Source organism: Oryzias latipes, chromosome 6 (assembly GCF_002234675.1).
Source record: "Oryzias latipes chromosome 6, ASM223467v1".
NCBI lineage: Eukaryota > Metazoa > Chordata > Actinopteri > Beloniformes > Adrianichthyidae > Oryzias > Oryzias latipes.
The window spans coordinates 23,044,264-23,066,201 of record NC_019864.2 but is presented as its reverse complement, the minus strand read 5'-3'; the positions used below and the strand labels follow the sequence as shown (position 1 = coordinate 23,066,201).

At 38.6% G+C, this 21,938-nt stretch overlaps 1 protein-coding gene across 1 annotated transcript in view; it reads right to left on the bottom strand.

The window, feature by feature from the left end:
* Positions 1-21,938, bottom strand: part of trim44 (tripartite motif containing 44) — a 40,882-nt gene that overhangs the window by 15,134 nt on the left and 3,810 nt on the right. Inside the window, exons 3-5 of the mRNA XM_011476307.3 lie at positions 21,206-21,283; positions 12,063-12,353; positions 9,752-9,774 (exon numbers count right to left, since the gene is read on the bottom strand). Coding sequence (XP_011474609.1) covers positions 9,752-9,774; positions 12,063-12,353; positions 21,206-21,283 — 392 coding nt within the window. The remainder of the gene's footprint in view (positions 1-9,751; positions 9,775-12,062; positions 12,354-21,205; positions 21,284-21,938) is intronic.

Genomic DNA, 21,938 nt, shown 5'->3' with positions numbered 1-21,938 from the left:
TATCAAGAAACTGGAAGCAATTTTCATTTTTACTGCCCTTACACTAAAGTAACAGACTGGATATCTCAATAAAACAAGACAGACATATTTCAACAAAACAAGCTAAAACCAACTGGTGTTCACAAATGTCAAAGGCAGAACCGTTCAGAAAAGCAACTTTTCCATTTGAAATTGGTGCCAAGACAGAAGAAATCTATGATGTTTGTGGCTGCATTTGTCAGAAAAATCTTCAAAGAAGATTCCTTTATGTTTTTATTAACCCTTTAACAACGGAAATGTCAACAACAATACCTAAATAACACGCTCCTTGACCTACCGTAACTTTTGGACCATTTACGTGACCGTATGTAACAAAGACCATTTCTTTTCATCTAAATCTTTGTGTTTTTATCAGTTTTGTTGATTTTGATCTCCTGTTCTAAATAAAAGTATAAGTTATGGTGACTTAATTCACGCAAATTACATTTTTAAACATCCAGTAAAATGACATAAATAATGTAACTGTACATAAATATTATATTATTTATAGCTAAGTAACAATCCACAGCCTTAAAATTCTGCTGTGGAGAAAAGTGGCTTTTCGTATCGGTTTTGCACCGTCATGCAGCACTGCTATTGCAAAAGTGTTGCGCAAAGCTGCTTTTCTCTGTCAGAATCCGCTGGTTTAGGGTTGATATGTTAAGAACTTCGTTACTGTCAAGTGTTGCATATCAGTGAAAGGCTGCTTTTGTCCGCTTCAGAATTAGTTGGAATTATGTTAATTGCGTAAACGGTTGAAAAATTATGGTAGTCGAAAGAATGTCAACAAATTGAGATAAAGTTCAGGTTGAAGGGAGATTTCCTGATACCTTCATATGAAGCACAAAAAAACCCAAGGGAATTATTTAAATATTATGTTTTTAGCCTTTTGTCTTTCAAGAATTTTCTTTACAGGTCAAAGACTAAACACTGGTATAACACTTATGAGTTTGGGGATTTGAATAACCCTTAAAAGAATGACCAAATAAACAGTTTAATCTGTAATTAAAATCAATCGCTTACTCTATTTTTGTTTTCAAACTGTGTGACCCTTGATCCAGATAAGGCCAAGTGCCTCAGTGGGATCCGGGGTAAAAGGTTATTTTATTATTCCCTGAACAGAGCCGTATGTTAATGAATAAATTTAGACATGTGATTGACACTTGCTGACAAGCAACTTTAATCCAGGAATCTAGCTCCCATCTTCCCCTGACTCTTCATCACTCATCCATAACTACATTCCCCTTTTCTTTTTGTCTTTGCACTTCCGAAAACTCGCACGTGTATAAAAGCAGTCACAAACTCAATCCAGAAAAAAAAAAGTGTTTTCATTTGGAAAAATTGACCAAATTAACACCCTAAGGATTCATTTATATTTCCCTTTAAACTAATGCCTCATGGTCTTTCCCCCAATAGAGCGCACTAACTGCAGGGGCATCTATGGCAACATGAGTGTCGGCCAGCAGAGCCAGAGATGTGTGAAAGGGTAAACTTAATGACCGTGTGCAGAAAAAAAAAAGAAAATACAAGATCGCCTTCATGGATGGAGCGCAGCACGGTTCTCTTTTGAAGAGAAATAAAGCAGATAATACAGAAATAACACATTTTACAATGTGACATAAACATTACAGTCACAGTTGGTAAATAAAGGTGAAAACAAGAAAAAAAAAAAAAAAAGCTTCCCATTCAGAACAGCCTAATAAAGTTCGACTTCGACGGTTCAACTTTATTAGAAAGGTTTTTGTTGAAAGAGATAAAACGATGGAGAATAAAGGCAAATACTCAACAACACACTTTAGTAAAGCTTACTGGACCAAACTCTGCTGTTGTGTTGGATTTGTATTGTAGCCTCCTGAATTATTGTTTTCCATGCTTTCTTTCATTTTTCATGCCCTTCCTCGCTGCATTATTAAACTGCCCAGAAAGCTTACCTCAGATTCTCGGCTTTCAGTTCCCTCCCCCTTTTATCCCCTCCTTCCTTCCTCATCACTAGTCTCTCCACATCTGCCTCAATGAACAGGAAATACATCTCTACAGGCTACACCTTGTGCTCATCTTATCCCAGTCTGTTTATACCCAGCATCCTCTGCTTAATGCAACTGAACACACGAAGAAGCAAAAACAAAAAAGCATGCCCTAGCAGTTTCCTTTACTGCCCTTTGTACTACACAAATGTTTTTATTAGCTCTGAAAGTTACTTCTAAACTCTAATTCATTACACATTTTCAAAAGTAATCTCTAACTTTATGACACAACTGCCTCTGAAAAATAATGTGATTTATGGCACCTGCATTACTTTATAAAGTTAATTTCTTTAATAGAATATTACAGTCTAAAAGTGACAAATGTTCCTTATGGTATTTTACATTTAGATGAGGGCCGAAATGGTTTAATACATCCCGATTGTTTATTTTTGGTGAAGTGAAAGCACCAGAACACAGGGGACAACCCTCAGCTTTAGTCTGTTTAGTAGTCCATAAAAATCTAAATATGGACTCGGTGCTTTGAAACCTGAACATAGACTCAAACTGTTACTACAAAATAAAAGCACATTTGGGAAGTAAAAAACAACTGGACTAGACAAACAAAGACCTAAAATAAAAAACACATTTTTGTTATGTGACATTTTTGCTGCTTTTAACAATAATATTTTGGATGGTGACTTAGTTGTAATAAACCAGTTACTGAAGATGTATTGATTGAAATATTACTAATTATTATATTTCAACTAAAAAGAAATGTTTTACTGTAAAACAATAATGTTGTAATGACTTACTCCCAACACTGTAGACTTATGCTTTTACAATAAATTCAATTAAGTATTTTAAAGGGTATCAGTTTATTTATAAAGTATAACTTGCAAGATATCCCGAACCATTACTTTCTGTGTCAAATTAGTATTTTAAACACCTCCAGGCAAAGTTAATTAGAAAGTTGTTTAATTAAAAAGTTCTCTGATGCTTTCTTTTGTCAGCACAACAGGAAAAGGAATGAGAATCAATCCTTTTTTTTAAAATGACATTCCTTTTCTTTAAGCAGAATACTATAACATGCTGACAAAGAGCTGTTAAACCTGCAGGAGGTTTTGTAGCATTTTCACACTTTTCGTGGTAAAACCCAAAGAAGTGTGATTCTTTTTTTCTTTTTTTTATAAATGTGATTACGCTGCCCGACTGCTATTCAGATGCTTCCTAAAGAGCAGAGAAGTAGTTTGGCACACATATAGATGAATATGTTATATACAATACAAATCAAAGTAGGTCTACAAGCACTTTAGTGGGAAAAAAACGAAGCATTAAGGCAAGGAAAGCCTTCGGAGAAGCAGATTGCACAAAGGAATTAACACCACAGTGTTTATAGGTATTAGAAGGTAAAGGTATCAACAAAACGCAAATGCATAGATCCACAAACAAAAGAAAAATAAAGGCCTTTTCTCAGCCAAGAACTTGAAGCATCTGGATGTTCAGAAGGAATCTTAAAAGGGATTTCGAGGAGGGTAATATTTCAACACTAATTAACCAAGTGCAATTAAGAAATGAGACCGGAAGAACTACCGTAGTTAGTAAAGGAAAGCAATTAAAAATGAGCTCACTGAAATATTTACTTTTTCACTGAACATGCTCATGTTAGCACACTTGAACACAAATGAATGGGGATTTAACATCAAGGGGACCAAATTGCTGATGCAGTCCTCATGTGCGTCCAATGGTTTGTTTATGCGTTACTGTCATCTGAAACCCAAGACCTGGACGACGGCTGGTGGCCTGAGGAGATCAAGAGAACATCAAGAACTGAATCGGAAAAAAAGAGGATGCATAAAAGCTTAATATAAGTACAGTCTGAGCACTGAGGAGCACCTCCTCAAACACTCCTATGGTGGGAGGTGATATAAATATTTCATTAGAGGAAATGCAGCTCCCTCCCCCTGTGCCTCCTTCTCCTCTGGCTACTCTCCCTAAACCTTCTTGCTACACTTCACACATCTACTCGAACCATTAAAGGGCAACAAACTCCGACACATAAGCTGTGTCCTAAAAGATTCTGCTCTGCTTCTCTGTCAGGCTCTTCAGCCTTCACTAAGTGAGACTGAGGTCTTTCCCCTCAGCTGTGCAAAGTCAGTGAAAAAGCAATTTCGGCAAATTCCAGTAAGGGGGATTAAAAGGTGCGGTGCAGGAAATGGGAGGACAGTAGAAGTAGGTTTGTGTGGTGCAAGAAAAAGAGGTTGGAAAAGATGTAATCGTATAAAATATTTAATATTTTCTAGGAATTAGAGCAACATTAATTAAGATATTTTTTAAAAGAAGCAAAAACTAATTGCAGAGGGCTTTTGTCCGTGTGTGTCCTGGTCTTTTCATCTGCCCTATGTTTTATGCAGTGCCCAAAAGCGTACTTGCTTAAAGCTAAAGTGACAATGGAAGCAGTGGGAAAAAAGCTAAAGCCTCCTCTGAAGATCTGCAGACATATGCAGGCATGCATCATTACTTAAAAGCCCTGAGTACCAATATAAATCCACAAAGTGATTTCAAATTATACTGAATCCACTTCCTCTGGGGAGTGAGTGAATGTTTATGCTGGAGCCTGGATGACTTTTAAAAAGCTTGTGGCTTCACCTCCAGCATTGTTCTCTCTTTTCTTTAAATATGATAAGTCAGGCAAAAGGGCTTTTGTTTCCAAATTAATATTTAATTTTACAATTACCTTGTTGTTTGTGGATGTTTTTATTCAAAACTTGTTTTTTCATCCATAACTACTTCCATCTTGGGAACTTATGATCGGAACAATTTTTGTTTGATTTTTTTATTTTTTATGTTTGATTTCCAAAATTAGGTAAGATATATGTTTTGCGTATTACTAAACAACAACAAAAAACAACAAAATTGTTCAAATCCTTTTTTTTTTATTTGCTAATGAACAAGTTACAAGGGAGAAAAACCTTTTAGTTGGCTCATACTAGCCTGGTGTAATGTAAATAAAACAATAAATACTAAATTCTTCTTAAATTTAGCACTGAAATTGTTGACACTTTCAACGTAAACATGCTGGTCTGCAGTAGGGATGCAAAAATTCGCTTCCCCCTACGATTTGGTTAAATGGTGCAACATACGGTTCATTTTGAGTCAAGAATTGTGCCATCACTAGTACAGACTACATCAGCAGGAAGAATGAAGAATGACAGGCTTGTCGTAAATGGGCTTTTTGTGTTAATATATTAATTAATTAAAAAAAAGTGTTATTTTTAAATTCCTAAAATACTTTTTTAGTCTCCATTAACAATTAAACGCAGAATGTGGTTTATCGAGCTTTCATTGTTGTCCAGGTTAGGGCTTTTCAAAATAAAGAACCCAAATAACCTTAAAGAAGCTAGCTTTATTTTGAAGTTCCATTATGTAACATTTAAAGTGCTTTATACTGCCTGAAATGCAGTGTTTTCATTAGTGTAGAAATCAATATTTTGGACGGGGAGGGGGCAACTTTTTTCCCCTCTCTTTTAAAATGGGGCCACATCGATGTTGCTAAAGCAGTCAAAGGGCCACATTGGGGTAATTTAATTCAAACACGAGCACAGTTCATCAGCCATGACCAACACACAGCTGCCCAGAAATCACTTTGCTACCAATTTTTGGATTCTGCAATGCTGTTAAAACTAAGCTGGAAGACTTTCCGTGTGATTTTTATCTCATTTTCAACCTAATGACACATTTTTTATCAAGCAACACCTCTGTGTTAAAAAGTAATGGGTTAGCAGTGCTTTCTTTCATGAAAACATTCCATTAATGACTCGGCACCTCTGATCAAATGTGGTTAAATGATGAATAAACTGCTGTCTTATGAATTTGTTTAAATTCGCTTTGTAAAAAAAGAAAAAAAGAAAATGTAGTAATTGGGGTAAAACTGCTCTGAAGTAAAGCAGCTGTTACTGAATGATGTTGCTTAACAGAGTTTCTGAACTGTGGTTCTCCATGTTTTATGTATTTCCCTGCTCTAACACCTGGTTCTGCTCATCAGCTCTGCAGGGACCTGATAAGTGAGTCACAGTGGTTTGAACCAAGTTTGTTAATGCAGGGAAATACATCAAACATGCAAGACAGGGGTACTTAAGGACCAGGGCTGAGGAATTTACTTTATTTATTAAGCATATTTCACCAAACAAACCATTTCAAAGTGAAGTTTTTTTGCAATGACTGTTGAACTAAAACACACAAATGAACACTGGTCTAAGTGGTTTGGTCAACTCTTAGAAGTGCTGTAAAATATTGCCAATCGTTTCTCATTTCATGTCAAACTCAACAAAGTCTGTCAGGAAATCTTGATGTAAACCCCAGGTTTCTTTGTCAAAGTGTATTCTAAGTGTTGAAGTTATGTTTTAGAGAAACTGGAAGGTGTCCCCATGTGGTTTCAGTAACTAACAGCACCTGAAGGTCTTCCAACCAGGCCAAACCCTGCTTAGCTTTCAAAGCGCCAAATAAATTTCAGGTGTTAAACATTATCTCGTATATAAAGGTAAATCCTCTTTACCCATCTTTGTTGAGCCTTTATAAACTCACCAATACCTATACTAAGGGTTTAATGTAATACCAAAGAGCTGTCGAAGGAACAATCTACAGCAAAACAACTATGGAGAAAAATCAACAGCAGCTCCCGTAAATACATTTTAACCGATAAAATGCTATAATAATTTAAACACCCAACTATACATCAACAGTGAAGTGGACAGAAGGTGTTATTGCAATGTGTTAGATGCACAAACATCACAAACACACCCAAAACGTGGAAAATCCTAGAAAAAAAATTAAAGCCAAAATGTGAAATAAAATTTGCAATTCATGACATTAAAGGAAGCAGTAAAATGCTTAGAGAGGAGTAGGAGAGATTTATATTCAGAAGAGAGTACGTCTTGGCATGCATTGAGGAACTATGTTGAAAGGCGTAAGGAAGGACGAGGGGTTCATATTGATGAGCTTGTCCAAAAAAGATGCATGAGGGTGCAGGTTTGAAGTCCCGTAGGGATTCGGAGTACACTGCAGCGATATGGGGCTCAGACAGAGGATTAGTGTTTCTGCTCCATAATCAATTTACTGTCTGGATTCCACTGCACATAACCCTAAACATCCACTTGTCGCTTGATCCCCTGAAATCTCTCTTTGCTTCTCCTCACTTTGCCCTATTCCAGCTTCGATTCACGCTTTTGTTTGACTCACCTTCAGAGAACTCTAATCTCTGCCGCTCAACAAACATGAAACACAACAGAAAAATGCCCTTCTTCAATTTCATTCTTTTACCATCCTCTCCAGGCTTTCCCTTTCTCCTTAGCAATTCTCTCCCGTGTCATTTCACAGTACCCCCACAGATTGTGCACAGGCTGCATTTTTTAGCAAAATTAGGCACTTTGAGAGTAATTATACAGGCATGTGTTTGCTCCCACTGGTGTGCAATCAACCACGTCGAAGGGCAAACCATCCCAGCCTTCAACCCAAACTGTGGTAACCATCTGAACTACAGCTCAGGGGGTCATAATAGAGGCTCACCAATCAATAACATATTGCACGTTGGTTCTGAGCACCGCCTCTTGTTATGACTTTCCTTTGCTTATTAACAACACAGCCAATTCCCCCCAGAGAAGAAATGGAGCCCATTTCCCCAAAGCAGGCAGGAGAAAAAGTCATCAACAACACAAAATTAAAACCAAACTATTTTTTTTTCCATTCTTGACAGGAAACAAGCTTGTTTGTGTTAATCAAGTCTACTATATGCATAACAAGGTTATTTTTCTTTTGAGCATCAAGCTTAACTAAAGTTGAGAGAAAATGGGATCATTTTCCCTCAAGACAAATGCAGGGAAATTTACTGGAGGGGTTAGATTATAATTTAACCCTTAAACACAAGAGTGGTCACCAGCGATAGCATGATTAACACACGCTCTTTGAATTACTGGAACTATTCGACTGTCTTAGCAATTAACATAATTACTGTATTTTTCAAAATGTAAGCCACATTTTTTGCACTGTTTGGCCAGGAGTGCAACTTCTACTCAGGAGTGACTTTTAAGCGATTTTTGTAAAGATATTTGAGCTCATCTATTTGTTATTTTTCCAGTAACAACCAGTTGCCCCCTAATGTTTCCTGCCAAAAACCACTAGAGAGCACTGCAGGTATGTATCTGTATTTGGTACTGGGAGCAACACAAAAGAAGAAGTGCCATCCAAAACAAACATGGAGGAGACTCTGATCCTTTTCCTCCTTAACTTGATTTTACTCCCCAATGATGAGACACACATAACTCACTGAAATGTGATTGGATGAATGCAGGCTCATCAAAACAACTTTTAACATGATACAAATTGGTTTTCACTGTTTTCTTGACAATCTACATGTCGGAAACACTTAGCAGCCTATCTTCTTAGACGACGTCTTGCCAGTAACCGCCTTGCAGCAAAAATGGTGTGCCTGACGTTGATACAGGCGTTTAAAATTGGTCAGAAAAATAGAAAGTTTGAATGAACTACCCCGAGAAGGACTGCAAAGCACAGACTTCCAAAATTTATCTCTAGTTGCTTAGCCCTGCCCTCGTAATTCCTGACCAATGACCGAAGCGAGTTTTATTCACATGGTTTTGTTTACTAGCTTTGGTTCGAATAAGGAATTGCCACTTGATAACAGTCTGAATACAGACCAAACACAAGGGTCAGGACCCTATCTGGAGCAAATTAAGCAGACTGGGTCCGGAACAAACAGTTTTCCCACTCTGAATACACCTTTATACTCCGGTGCAACTTGTACTTGGGGAAATAAGGTTCAACGGATTCTGAAGCTGAGAAAAGCAGCTTTGTGCTTATATCCATCAAGGTCTTTCTTGGTTTTTTTTCTTGGTTTTCCAATCATTTTACTACTTCAAAGTGTTACTTCTGCAAAGTATTAAATATCATTACAAATATTGCTTTTCTCAGCTTCAGGATACATTGAAATTGTGTAAACGGTGGAAAAGTTCCGCTAATTCAAAGAGCATTAACACCGGTGCTACAGCTCTGGTTTTAAAGGGTTAAGGAATGAAAGCGTGTCCAAACAGCTAATGTGTTGAAGAAAGCCAGTGTGTTTGGTGAGGATTTAAAGGAAGTTTCACACCGATGGCTGATACAGATAAAGCTCAAACAGACTGTATAATGCATTACAGGAACGAACAAGACAGAAGCTGAAAAAAACCCAACACAGGTGCTTTAGTTTTTAGAGTTCTCTTACCCATGGCTGATGACACACCAACAGATTTACGATCACAGGAATGCATGATTAATATTAATTAAAAGAGAAACAGTTGAGCACACCACAAGGGGGTGTTTCGACATGCACCCTGGCGCACAGGCATTCGGAGCTTCATCCTGACAGATCCTATTTTAGGGGTCTTTCATGGGCTCAGGCAGACTGTCACCTCTGCTGCACTGATGTGACTCGGGCCCATTTGGAGTCACAGCAGGCTCAATGTGTGCGTAGAGAGTTTGTCAGACATTACACAGGAAAACAGATGCATAACTGTCAAAGGTAGGAATGCATACACACACATTTATAATGCAAAGAAACCCAAACTTACAACATATGTGCACTTTTGGAAATACGCAGTATAAATACTTGTTAGTCCCCTGGTATATATTCCAGCAAGAACCTGAGGTATTGAAAGGTCCTCAGAGGCAGCTGACCTATCTTGCTATAAAAAGGTGAATATGAATCACACTGGCAGTCTTACCTTGGTCTGGCCTCAATGTTGTGCTGAAAACAAGGACAGAGAGAGGGAGGGGATGTGAGAAGGACGGAGAGATTTAAACATTTCAGATCGTTGCACAGATGTGGTGGTTACTGGAAGAAAAGCAGGTAAATCGTTAACAAAATACAACAACAAAAAACATTAGCTATATACCATTACCATTTCCACCCAACATCCTAATCATAAACTTCAGATGCACAATCCTCCCCAAAGTCACTCATACCCCTGAGGTAGGAATTACTTTAGGCAGGACCGTATACCAAATTGGTTTATTCCCTTAGAATGCGAGTACTTTCTAATAAAACTCCATCACATTCTCAATAACCTAAATTTACAACTGAGGACTCTGTGGATCCACAGGTAAGATCTGACACATGTGCAGTGGTGCGTTAACATAACTACCTGTCTATTGGTCATACATTTCCAAACACGTTTTAATACGTTCTCCAGTAGTAACTTACCGTGATTCAAGTGAGTTACCATTCAATTAGTGTCACTTTGAACTCGGCCACCACGGATTTCTTAGCAAAAAGCAATCTGCACATGAGTTACTACCAAATACTACAGCCTCTCCAGTCAAGCTCAGCAGGGAACACTTACACCTCCTGTTTTGACGATGGAGCAAAAATATAACAAGTGACAAATGGACCGAGGGGGTTATTTTCATTTAGGGCCTATAAGCAGTAAAAAGCCTTCCTGGTATGTTTAAATGAGACCTGCAGGAATTTGGCCTTCCAGTCAGTGAGAAGGCATAAAATGTAGTTATATTGGTGATGACATCGTCACAATCGCCAAGACCTACTACAGGTGTGTCTATATCTAGGTATAACATATCCTTTAACTTGAGAACAACACATTGATGGAACAGAGTGAGGTAAATGGAGTCAACTGGCCATTATTCACAGCAAAAAAAAAAAATGAAATCTGGTTTCAAAATGTGAGAATTTTTCATTGACTTAGACCATAGAAGTATAGCATGGTTACAGGATCTTCATATGTTTACATTTCCACTTTGAGGTAGTTTTTTTATTTGTTTATATCAAGGCTTTTAATTTTTTCTCAGCTCAAATTTGAATATATAGATTTATGTGATTTTTTAATTTGCAGGTGGATGAACCTGTAGATGAACTCAACAAAGTCTTGCTTTACTTTGTCCATCCCAATCACCCTTTTTGGAAAGCTGTAAAAGTGGGCGGAGTAAAAACACATTTTACCCAACTCACTTTAGACTTCATTGGAACCATTTTGAACTCTGTAGGTGATGTCAGAGATCCAGCATTGATCACAGTTTTAACATTTTTATAGAATTTAATTTACTACCTTTTCTCTTTCCATAGTGTTTCTAAAATGATGCTTTAACTGTTTATGACAGTAACGGGGTTGAATTCAATTTAGTCATTAAGTCAGTTCTAGAAATTGCTTTTCAACTGGTGAGGTGCTTTGAGTTTTTTCTCATTTTGTAATCGCCAGTTATTTCAAATGCAATTGAGAGGATAACCATTTAAGTTTAAGTCCATTAAAGAATGCTATCTTCTTGCAAATTGTTTTTTCAAAAGATCAAATTATTGTAATACAGGCTTAAGATAAAAAAACAACAACCGAACAAATAAAACCACTCAACTACATTCAACTGTGTCACGGCTTTTGTATGTCTTCCAAGAATCTTCTTAAAAATTGCTTCCAACTACAAATGCCCGTAGACTAACCCCAATTGGTTAATCTTTGAGTCAGTGTTTCATAACAAACAAGACCAAGAACAGAATGATAGTGGATTTAGAGATTTTAACATTAGAAAGGACTGGGCTGGCTCATATGTGTTTGATTTTTTCTCCTGTTATTCAGTACATAATTCATTTCAATTGTATAAAAAGGGAAAATATATTTTTTATTTAAAATCTTTGTAGAGGTTTCAAACATACAAACTGGGTGAGTGATGACACTAAAACCTTTAAGAAACTGACATGTAGAAAAAAAGTACATGAAAATGGAAAATTTGTGATAAACAGAAGAACTCCAGCAGTTTGAGACGTTTGCTGTGGTTTTTGTTATTTTAAACGACACTGTAATGTGCTTTGAACATGGACTGTTGAAACCCTGCTGGTTATGTAAAGTTGAATTATATTAATGTGTAATAAATGGTGTCTCACCCCTAAAAACTTAAATGTAAAACTAAATATTGCATTTAATGTTGAATTTAAACTCAACTGGACAGTATTTCTTTTTGCAGTGATTTGTATTTCTTGTGTTTAAGAACCATTTTCGGGTTGCCATAAAGGAGGAAAGTTCTCCTCACCAGCATTCTGGCTGGTCCAGCCACTGCTGCCAGGACCTCTGCGGGTCCCATGGGCTGCTCCACAGCTTCGGCCTGTTCCAGCAGGCACAGCTGCTGTGTGATGTTGTCCATTTCTTCTTGCAGTTTCTCGGTTTCGGAAGTGATCTCAGCGATTTTTTCAGCGGCAGATGCTGTGAGAAAGGCTTCTTTGAGGTCCACCAGGTGAAGGGTCCTCCTCTCCTCTAGATGTACCAACTTCCGAAGTTCATCAAACTGACTGTTAACGTACTCTTCAAGTTCCTCTTTGGAGATCTAAAACATGCAGAACGTGCAAGAGATAGAAGAGACAATAATTATTTAGAGCAAATTATATTTAAAACACTTTTTTCTGTAATAGATACATATGAATACCCTTCCACAGGTCACTAATTAATAGCATAAAAACAATGCCATGCATTTCATCAGCAGATGTGGACTCCCTGCTAAATTTTGGCCATCTGTTCGACTTTCAGATTTGCTCACCAAGATACCTTTTTTAATTCCGTACCCAGTTCCCAAGCTTCCCTTTAGCCACGACTCATTACTTTAAAACACCTCAATAAACAAACTCCTTCCAAAAAGTCCTTCCCATGCAAATGGAAATTCCTAATAACTGCTTCAATATGCACACGTTAGCTGCTCGGACTCCCTTCATCCCTGGAGCAGAATTTCACTTTTCCTTTCTATCTATTTCATCTTGTCGCTCTTAGCTTTCCTCTCCTCAGTGAAGCAAAGAATCATCATCTTTACAAAGGTTGGCAGAGCAGCTGCCCTAAAGGGCGCAGAGTTTTATCATGTACTGTATTTTTGCAGTTTCGGCACAAGCAATCAGATTCTCCAATTGCACATTAAACCAGACAGAAGAGATAATGCTTTTAATCTGCATCTTTATTAGTACAAGGCCAGAAAAACATGGATATCAATTGTCCTTAGTGAGACAGTGGGAGTTACTAAATATCTGTTTTAGGAAGGATACAATTCTTTCTCTCTTTACCTTTATTTCTGATGAATGAGAACATTGTGCCAGTAATGGAACGCTTAACGATCCCCTTTGACAAGAGCCCAGTGGAGAGAGTGAACAGCTTCCGATACCTCGGTGTCCACATCACGCAGGACCTGTCATGGTACTGTCACATCAACACCGTGGTGAAAAAGGCCCGGCAGCGTCTTTACCACCTTAGACACCTGAGAGACTTTAGATTGCCCTCTTTGGTGTTTAGAAACTTTTACTCTTGCACCATAGAGAGCATCCTGACGGGAAACATCACAACCTGGTTCGGGAACAGCACCATGCGGGACAGACGAGCTCTCCAAAGGGTGGTGGGTTCAGCTGAGCGCATCACCCACACCGAGCTCCGTGACCTACACTCAATCTACGGCAGGCGGTGCTGGACCAGGGCCAGGAAGATAACAAAGGACCTCAGCCACCCCGACAACGGACTGTTCTCGCTGTTGCGGTCAGGAAAGCGATTCCGCTCTCTGAAGGCTAACACAGAGAGACTGAGAAGGAGCTTCTTCCCGCAGGCGATACGGACTCTTAACCAGTAATCATGGACACTATACACACAAGCCACTTTCACATGTCACTTTTAGAGCATATTTGCACACATTCGGACATTCTGTTTTTATGTTTTTATATTTGTATATTCCTATATTTTATATCTATTTTCCTATTCATATTGATATTCTTTCATGTTTGAGGTCGCGGGCGGTCGCCTAAGCATTTCACTGCACATTGTACGCTGTATGATTGTGTGTGTGACAAATAAAATTTGAATTTGAATTTGATAAAAAATTGGGTTTTTGAAAATTTTTACATGTCGTGACATTTTTCTGATGAAGAGGATATAATAAGAAGAACAGGCTAAAAATTGCATAGTGGAGTAGGGTTGTGTGGACGATACCATCGTCCATCGTGATGGCTGACTGACATCATGATAGAGAGACACCATTGTGATGCCACGCCCCCGCCGCACTGCGAGTTGACACCATAAGCCGCGGTAACATGTGCAAAATATCTTGATCGGATCAATGGTCGGATTAGAATTCAACCGTGTACATGGGCCCAGAAAAACGTTTTCCGATTATAACAAACGTTCACACGGTCACACTTTTGGTCAGAATAAATCATTCGCACATGCGCAGTAGTGTTTGAAATACCAGAAGAGGAAATGAGTTCCGCAGAGAGGCTATATACATAGATATCTGGCAGCTCCATAATATCCTCGATGATTTTCTAAACGTGCTTTTATTAATGTTACGGTTATTATGAAGCGCCTGTTCGCTCATCATTTTAATTTTAATCCGTGTGGTCAGTGCTTTTTTCTGTTGAAGAACGGAGCCGGAAGAAGCCAGGACTAAGAGAGGCTAACATGTGCTAACAACATTTAGCCTTTGATGAACATAAAATCCATGCGGGAAATGCTGCAATCTGCAGGGAATAACATCAGCCGTTTTTTTGTCAGGACACCACTGGAAACACAAATCCACGATTGTTTGAACTGTTTCTAAGGACTGCGCGACATTTCTGCTTTGAAAAGCTCACACACCGCCCCAAAGCCACTGTGTGAGCTGACGGTCTGAGCTCTGCACGGACACACACTTTTACCGGGAGACCCGGTTCTCCTGAGTTCGGTAGCTCGTTCACCTAGAGCTGCGGGACGGATCGCAGTCCGAAGTCTCCCACACATAGCGCACACGTAACAAAGCATCCTCCCTTCCCCTCAAACACAAAGTCTGTCTGCTCTGCTCAGAGACACTGTCGCTCGGTCTACTTGACTAATCAAGTGCAGGAGCAGGCTACTTCTTTTCTATTTTCTTTTTTTTTTTTTTGTAAAAGTCACTTCTCTCAGTTTATACTGGATCATCGCGGATGAGTCATTAGTTGGGAAATGAAATAAATGAAGTAATAAACTAAAATAACGCATAATAATCATATGATAAAGAAAAATTTTAAATAGCCCCTTAGCATATTTTGCTATAATTTGCTATTAACTTGGAATTTAACAAAAAAATAAAATAATAAAGTAAGCAGAAAAGTATTTTTTATATCCCTCAATGCATCAGTGTTTCCTTCTATCTCCTAAACTTATCTCTCCGTTCTATACATTAATTTTCAGGTACTATTTGGCAGGGTCATGGTGGGATTCAGAGTTTCTGTGGAGCAAGTTCTCTCTGTCATTGCCTAAGTCTAAAAATGTGCCCAAGCTGCAAAAAAATGCACATTCATGCACACTAATCTTCATTTGCATGGCTGCAAGCTGAGGCCGTAAAAAAGGCCTCTGGAGAGGCAGCAGAACATGCTTACACTGGCAAAGATGCTGTAAAGATGGACAAAGAACAACAAAAGAAGAAAAGCCCTGGCTGGACGTCAGGCTAGTATTTTTATTTTTAAAAGATCTTTTTTTTATTTTTGAAGAATTTAGGACATGGATTTAGATGAGTACACAAAGGATTTTAATTTTATTTTATGGTATCAGCAGCTGCCATTGATGGGTTATAAAAACAAGAATCCTGACAACTGTAAAGTAGCAACAGGAAATGACTTATATTTGATGTGGAATTTATGACCATCTCTAAAAAAGATTTAAAAGAATGTTGATGAAGAATCTACTGAGCCCTAGAAATGACAAAAAAAACTAGTTTTGGCCAAAAATTAGCATTTTGTTGCATCAATTCAGTATTTTGTGGCTAAATAGTGCCATTTTATTGGCATTATGTACACACAAATGACCATTTTGTGCGTACAGATTTTGTGTACATAAATTACCATTATGTAGATGCAAATTAGAAATTTGTATACACAAACTTATTATTTTTTGTGGGCATAAATTAGTATTTTGTGGGCAGAAGTTAATATTTTGTGGGCATAAATTAGTATTTTGTGGACACAAACTAATATTCTGTGGCATTTTGAGGGCACAAACCAGGATTTTATAGGCACGAATTTGCATTTTGTGTAGACAAATTAGACTTTTATGTGGAAAAGTTGGCATTTTATGCAGAAAAATTGGTATTTTGCAGTAACAAATTGGTATTTTGTGGGCACAAATAAGCATTTTGTATGTGCAACTAGTAGGACTTAAAGATAGTAAAATACTACATTTATTTACACAAAATACTAATTATTATAGTTTTTATATGCGGGAAATGCTGCAATGTTGTTAGCGCGTGTTAGCCTCTCTTAGTCCTGGCTTCTTCCGGTGTGGGTACCGGATGTTCTCGGGTTGCCGGATGTTCTCGGGGTCCTTCAGGGTCCTTCCAATGAGTTATATCACTAGAGGAGACATCACGTGGTTCCTCATTGGAGGAGAGCACCGCCATCTTGGTGAGGTCAAGTTTTGAAGACCAAACCACTTTTTATAACATTTAATAAAGAGCTCTGTTTTTACTTTAAATCACTTCATTATATGAAAAAGAAGAATGGCTTGAAATTGCTTAGTTTTGTTCAGAAATACAAACTTCACGAGTACCCCTAACTTAACTAGTATAGAAAAAGCACTGACCATACAGATTAAATTATATTATAGTTATACAATTTTTTCTTTTTTTTTTAATCTCATGTCCTGTGTTCTGTAAGAATCAGACCCGCAAGACAGAAAAATGTTCACAATTAATCCTACTTCTATGACGGCACGTTGGGACAAAATGTCTGGGAAGGGCAAATTAGCAAAGATTTGCAATCACCATTCTCTGAGAATTCTGATTATGTTGTTGATTCTGAGAATGAGTAACTGCTATTTTTTTTTTTTTTTAGAAAGTCACTATTCTGTTTCATTACAAAAAAAGACTAACTAAACTTACAAAAACAGAAGCCTTCATTTAAAATTGTAGTAAAACTCAAATTCTAAATGGATATTAAAAACACAGAAACTAGGGGTTGCAGACAATGTTACAAGTAAAACCAAAAATGAGGCAGATTTGAGAGGGGCTGTGTTTTCCAACCTTTCAGATCTTTTTGAAAAGCAGATATAAAATGAGTTCACCCGTTCATTAAAGTCACTGCAGCAGCAGATCAGACTGCATTTGGAAATGTTAAAATCTTTGGAAAATGTTAAAACGTTATTTGTCAGCAAGTAGATGCATCAAAATGGAGCGGAGCAGAGACAGTCTATGACCTTGCTATTTCGTGTGGCTCACCTGCATGCTGCATGCCCCCTACAGGTTTAGCCCATTTTCTGCCCCCAATAGCCCCCATCTACCCATAACAGCAGTTGTAACTAAGTCAAAAAAATGCAGTTGCTTTAACTATTTTTTCTAATAAAAAATGTGCTTTTCAATTCCCTTTGGAAAATGGCCACAGCCTCAGATATTTTCAATCCCATCGCCTACAGCAAAGTGCCTAATCAAGCAGGCTGTATTAAATCAGCTCATCTAAAAGTGTTGCATCTTCCTGCTTCACTTCCCCCAACAAGAAATTCAGAGCTCCTCTCCGATGAAGTCTTTCAGGACATCAATAACACGCAGTTTGACCTCCGCCGGCTCCCCCTCTGTATCTTTGCCTTACACACACACACATGCACACACACACCCCCACACACACACACACACACACACACACACACACACCTCCTCAGCAGGAGCAGTCAATCTGGTTGTTGCCTGTCATGCATAACAAGAAGCACTGACATTTGAAAGAGCACAAAAAACGTATAATGCTCTCTAAAAGTGTCAAGCAAGATGCTTTTTGCCTAAAATATTGTGACCTGGAAAAACATTGGTGCAAAATAGAAAGTTCGAGAAGCCCCTGATGCAGAGCTGATATTTCCGTTTGATAACATACCTGAACTCAAAAGGGGGGGGTTCTGGCTGTCACAAATACCAGCATCTGTCACAGGCCAGTCAAATTAACCTTTTATGTTATGCGTAAAAGTCACAGACATCTCTGCAGGTCTTTGGCAATGCTTTGTTGGTGCCGTGGCTCTCCAAAGGTTTAAAAAAAAAGTAAAAAATACATTTAAAAACTTAAATCGTCAGTGGGGGGGGGGGGGGGGGTGGAGGATTGCTAAGGCCATAGTGGAACATTCTTGATCCCGTCTTTCATTGCTCCACCTCTAACTGCACAACCTCCAAACTGCAGGCAGTCAGGTTTGATTTGCAAAGGCAGAACATGCCCCCGACTACAGCGTTTGTAATGAAAATACAGAAACTGTTTTCATGCTCGACTTGTCATGAAAATTCAGTTTGAGCTGCAATTGTTGTGGTTGACATCAAGAGAAATGCGACTGCATGCGAAATGCACAAGGTGCCCTGTTTTGCAGATAGCAACCTGAAGGAGTTTTGAATACCGAAAGCAATGTTATGATCATGATTTTGAGGACAAAGACAATCAGACTCAAAGATGGAAAGTTCTCGTCTCCGTGTTTTAATAACTTCTCCTGAACTGTCTTTTGCACAGCATTCCAGCATTGCAAGGATGCAAGCGACGTAACATCTAATAATGAGAAGGCAGCTTTGCTGCTATAGAGTTCAGGAGAAATTGGGCATTTTAGGTTGCTTCACTTAAGTTTTTTATTTTTAGAATCTAAATAAAAAGAAGATTGGAACTGCATTAATTTTTTCTTTTTATCTAATTATTGCAAAGGCAAAAATCAACACAACACATGGTAATTCAAATTAAACATTTGTAATCTCCAAGTAAAAGTACATTTATTTAATTGTTATGGTTAAAGTGGAAAAAATCCAAAGGGATTATGTATGTTTGTGATTTTTGTGCCTATTCCTTTTTTCAAAAACAGACATCTGGTTTTATGACAGATGGCTGACCCAAAAAAGTAAAATCAGTTGAAACCTAAAAATAAATCCAATTATGTTGTGCTTGAATTCAAAAAAATGTGTTTGTAGTGATTTGACATCATGTTCATGACATGTAGACTTTTTCTGGATCCTTTTCTCCATACATCTATCACAATTCCTTCACGGCTTTCTGCTTTGACAACTAAGATAAAAGAGCAAATGACTGCTTACTTAGCCATCCTCTGGTGACTTCCTATCCGTGTTAAACAGAGTGTTTCAGATTGTTTTTGAGTTAATAAAAATAGGTGTCATTATCCATTTTTGCAAACATTTTTCGTGAAGATCCACTTCAATCATCTTTTGATCTCTTTTTAAAGTGTTCCAAGTGGTCTTTTAATTGGGATTATGACGCTTTTTTGTGAAAACCAAAAACTAAGGTTAGTTTTCTAGGACACAGTTTTTAGTGTCATTAGAAAAACATCTCTAAATTGTAAGCAGAACTGTTGGAGAGGAGCAACTGCTTCCCATTGCTGAGAGCTCTCTGTCTGCACGCTCTCCCGCTACCTCACAGCCCCTCAATCCCCACTTCCAACTTAACTTTACCGGTGCAACAAAAATGGCGAGCAATCTTGGAGCTATCTAGTCGTATAGTTTGGAGCCGGATGCCAGCTCGGACCAGGAAAACAAAGACATTTATCGATGTAGTCGTCTACAAGTGGATGCATCAGTATGGAGCACAGCAAAAGCTTTTGGTCCGCCCAGCTTATGCTCTACAGAATTAATAAAATCTTTTTCAAAGGGAATTCTTTTCGTCTGCTCCTGATTTCCAATTATTTGAATAAAGAAATACTCATTAATGCAATTTAAGGTATTTAATTTTATTAATATACATCCTCTGATCAGAAAAATTCTACAAGAACATGTTAAAAACACCAAAAACACTATTTTCAGAGTGGATACTTTTTCCACTAAAGGTTTTCATCTTTCTCTACTTAAACAGAAGATCTTTTTTAGGACATGTTTGGATTTTTGCTTCCATAACAGCTTTTTACAGTGGAAGCCAGGCTTAGGAAGAAGGTGGAGATTTGTGAGCAGCAGTATGGTTTCATGCCCCGTAAGAGCACCACTGATGCCATTTTTGCTTTGAGAATGTTGATGGAAAAGTACAGAGATGGTCAGAAGGAGCTGCATTGTGTGTTCGTAGATTTAGAGAAGGCGTATGACAGGGTGCCGAGGGAGGAGCTGTGGTACTGTATGAGGTCGTCTGGAGTGGCAGAGAAGTATGTCAGAGTAGTTCAGGACATGTATGAGAGAAGTATGACGGTGGTGAGATGTGCTGTAGGTCAGACAGAGGAGTTCAAGGTGGAGGTGGGACTACACCAAGGATCAGCTTTGAGTCCTTTTTTGTTTGCTATGCTGATGGACAGGCTGACAGACGAGGTAAGACAGGAATCTCCCTGGACAATGATGTTTGCGGATGACATTGTAATTTGCAGTGAGAGTAGAGAGCAGGTGGAGGAACAGCTAGAGAGGTGGAGGTTTGCTCTGGAAAGAAGAGGCATGAAGGTCAGTCGTAGTAAGACAGAATACATGTGTCTGAACGAGAGGGATCAAGGTAGAAGCGTTAGGTTACAGGGGACTGAGGTGAAGAAGGTGCAGGAGTTTAAGTACTTGGGGTCAACAGTTCAGTGTGATGGGGGGTGTGGAAAAGAGGTGAAGAGGCGAGTGCAGGCAGGTTGGAGCGGGTGGAGGAAAGTGTCAGGAGTGTTGTGTGACAGAAGAGTGTCAGCAAGACTCAAAGGAAAGGTGTACAAGACAGTGGTGAGACCAGCTCTGCTCTATGGGTTAGAGACGGTAGCAGTGAGACAGAGACAAGAGGCTGAGATGGAGGTAGCGGAGATGAAGATGTTGAGGTTCTCCTTGGGAGTGACCAGGTTAGACAGGATAAGGAACGAGTACATCAGAGGGACGGCTCATGTTGCCTGTGTTAGCGACAAAGTCAGAGAAGCCAGACTGAGATGGTTTGGACATGTTCAGAGGAGGGATAGTGGATATATTGGTAGAAGGATGTTGGAGATGGAGCTGCCTGGCAGGAGGGCAAGAGGACGGCCAAAGAGGAGATATATGGATGTCTTAACAGAGGACATGAAGTTGGCTAATGTTAGGGTAGAAGATGTCCATGATAGAGTGAGGTGGAAAAGGATGATTCGCTGTGGCGACCCCTGATGGGAAAAGCCGAAAGAGAAAGAAGAACAGCTTTTTACAGTACCTTTTTTGGAGTACTGCACATAAATAAAAGTCTTTTGTGTGCAGGTAAACCGGCTCTCTGGTCTGCATTACCTTTGATAACAGTCAAAAGCAAGTTGTGATAACAGAGCGGTTGCACTCACGTCTGGGCTGGTCCACTTGATTTTGATCCTTTCTGCCATCTGCTGTGTGTATCCTAACAGGTCAGAGCCCTGCTTGCTCTGCAGAGACACACAAAACACAAACAACAGAGAAAACCCCAAATGAAAAAAAAAAAACACTGCATCCACACACAGCTTTCCTCTTTGGAGCTTCAGCAAAAACACAAAAAACAGCTGGAAGTTGTCTGCATCCTCTTTATGAAGCTGAAAAAGAATTGACCGTACATGGAACTGGACCGAGTGAGCGTGGCGTCACCCGTAGGATCTGACTTGCTTCTGGCTCCAACTGAATGAAGTAAATTCAGTCGACTTTTTTTTCCAGGTATGGATGTTGCCATATTGGAACCAGACATTGTCAGAAAGCAGTGATTTGTTTTATGTCAACCATTCTCGCCAATCAGGAGTGAGCTTGTTGGAAGTCCGTACCGCTATCACTGGAAAGTGGCCAACACAAAATTTGTCACTCAAGCGTTTTGAATGTTTGACGACATTGACCACAAAAAAAAAAAAAAGAAATCGTGAAAAATGAGGATTAGCAAGAACGTGTTAAAAAAAAAGTAGAACAAGAATGTTTATAATAGTGACTAAGTAATAGTTGTCCACTTCTTATATTCAGTCAATGGTTGGTACACAGATTTAGGTGTACAAATAAAAGCTGATGTTTTAAAAAACTGTTTTAGGAAACAACATATATAAGTATATAAAGTACCCCTGG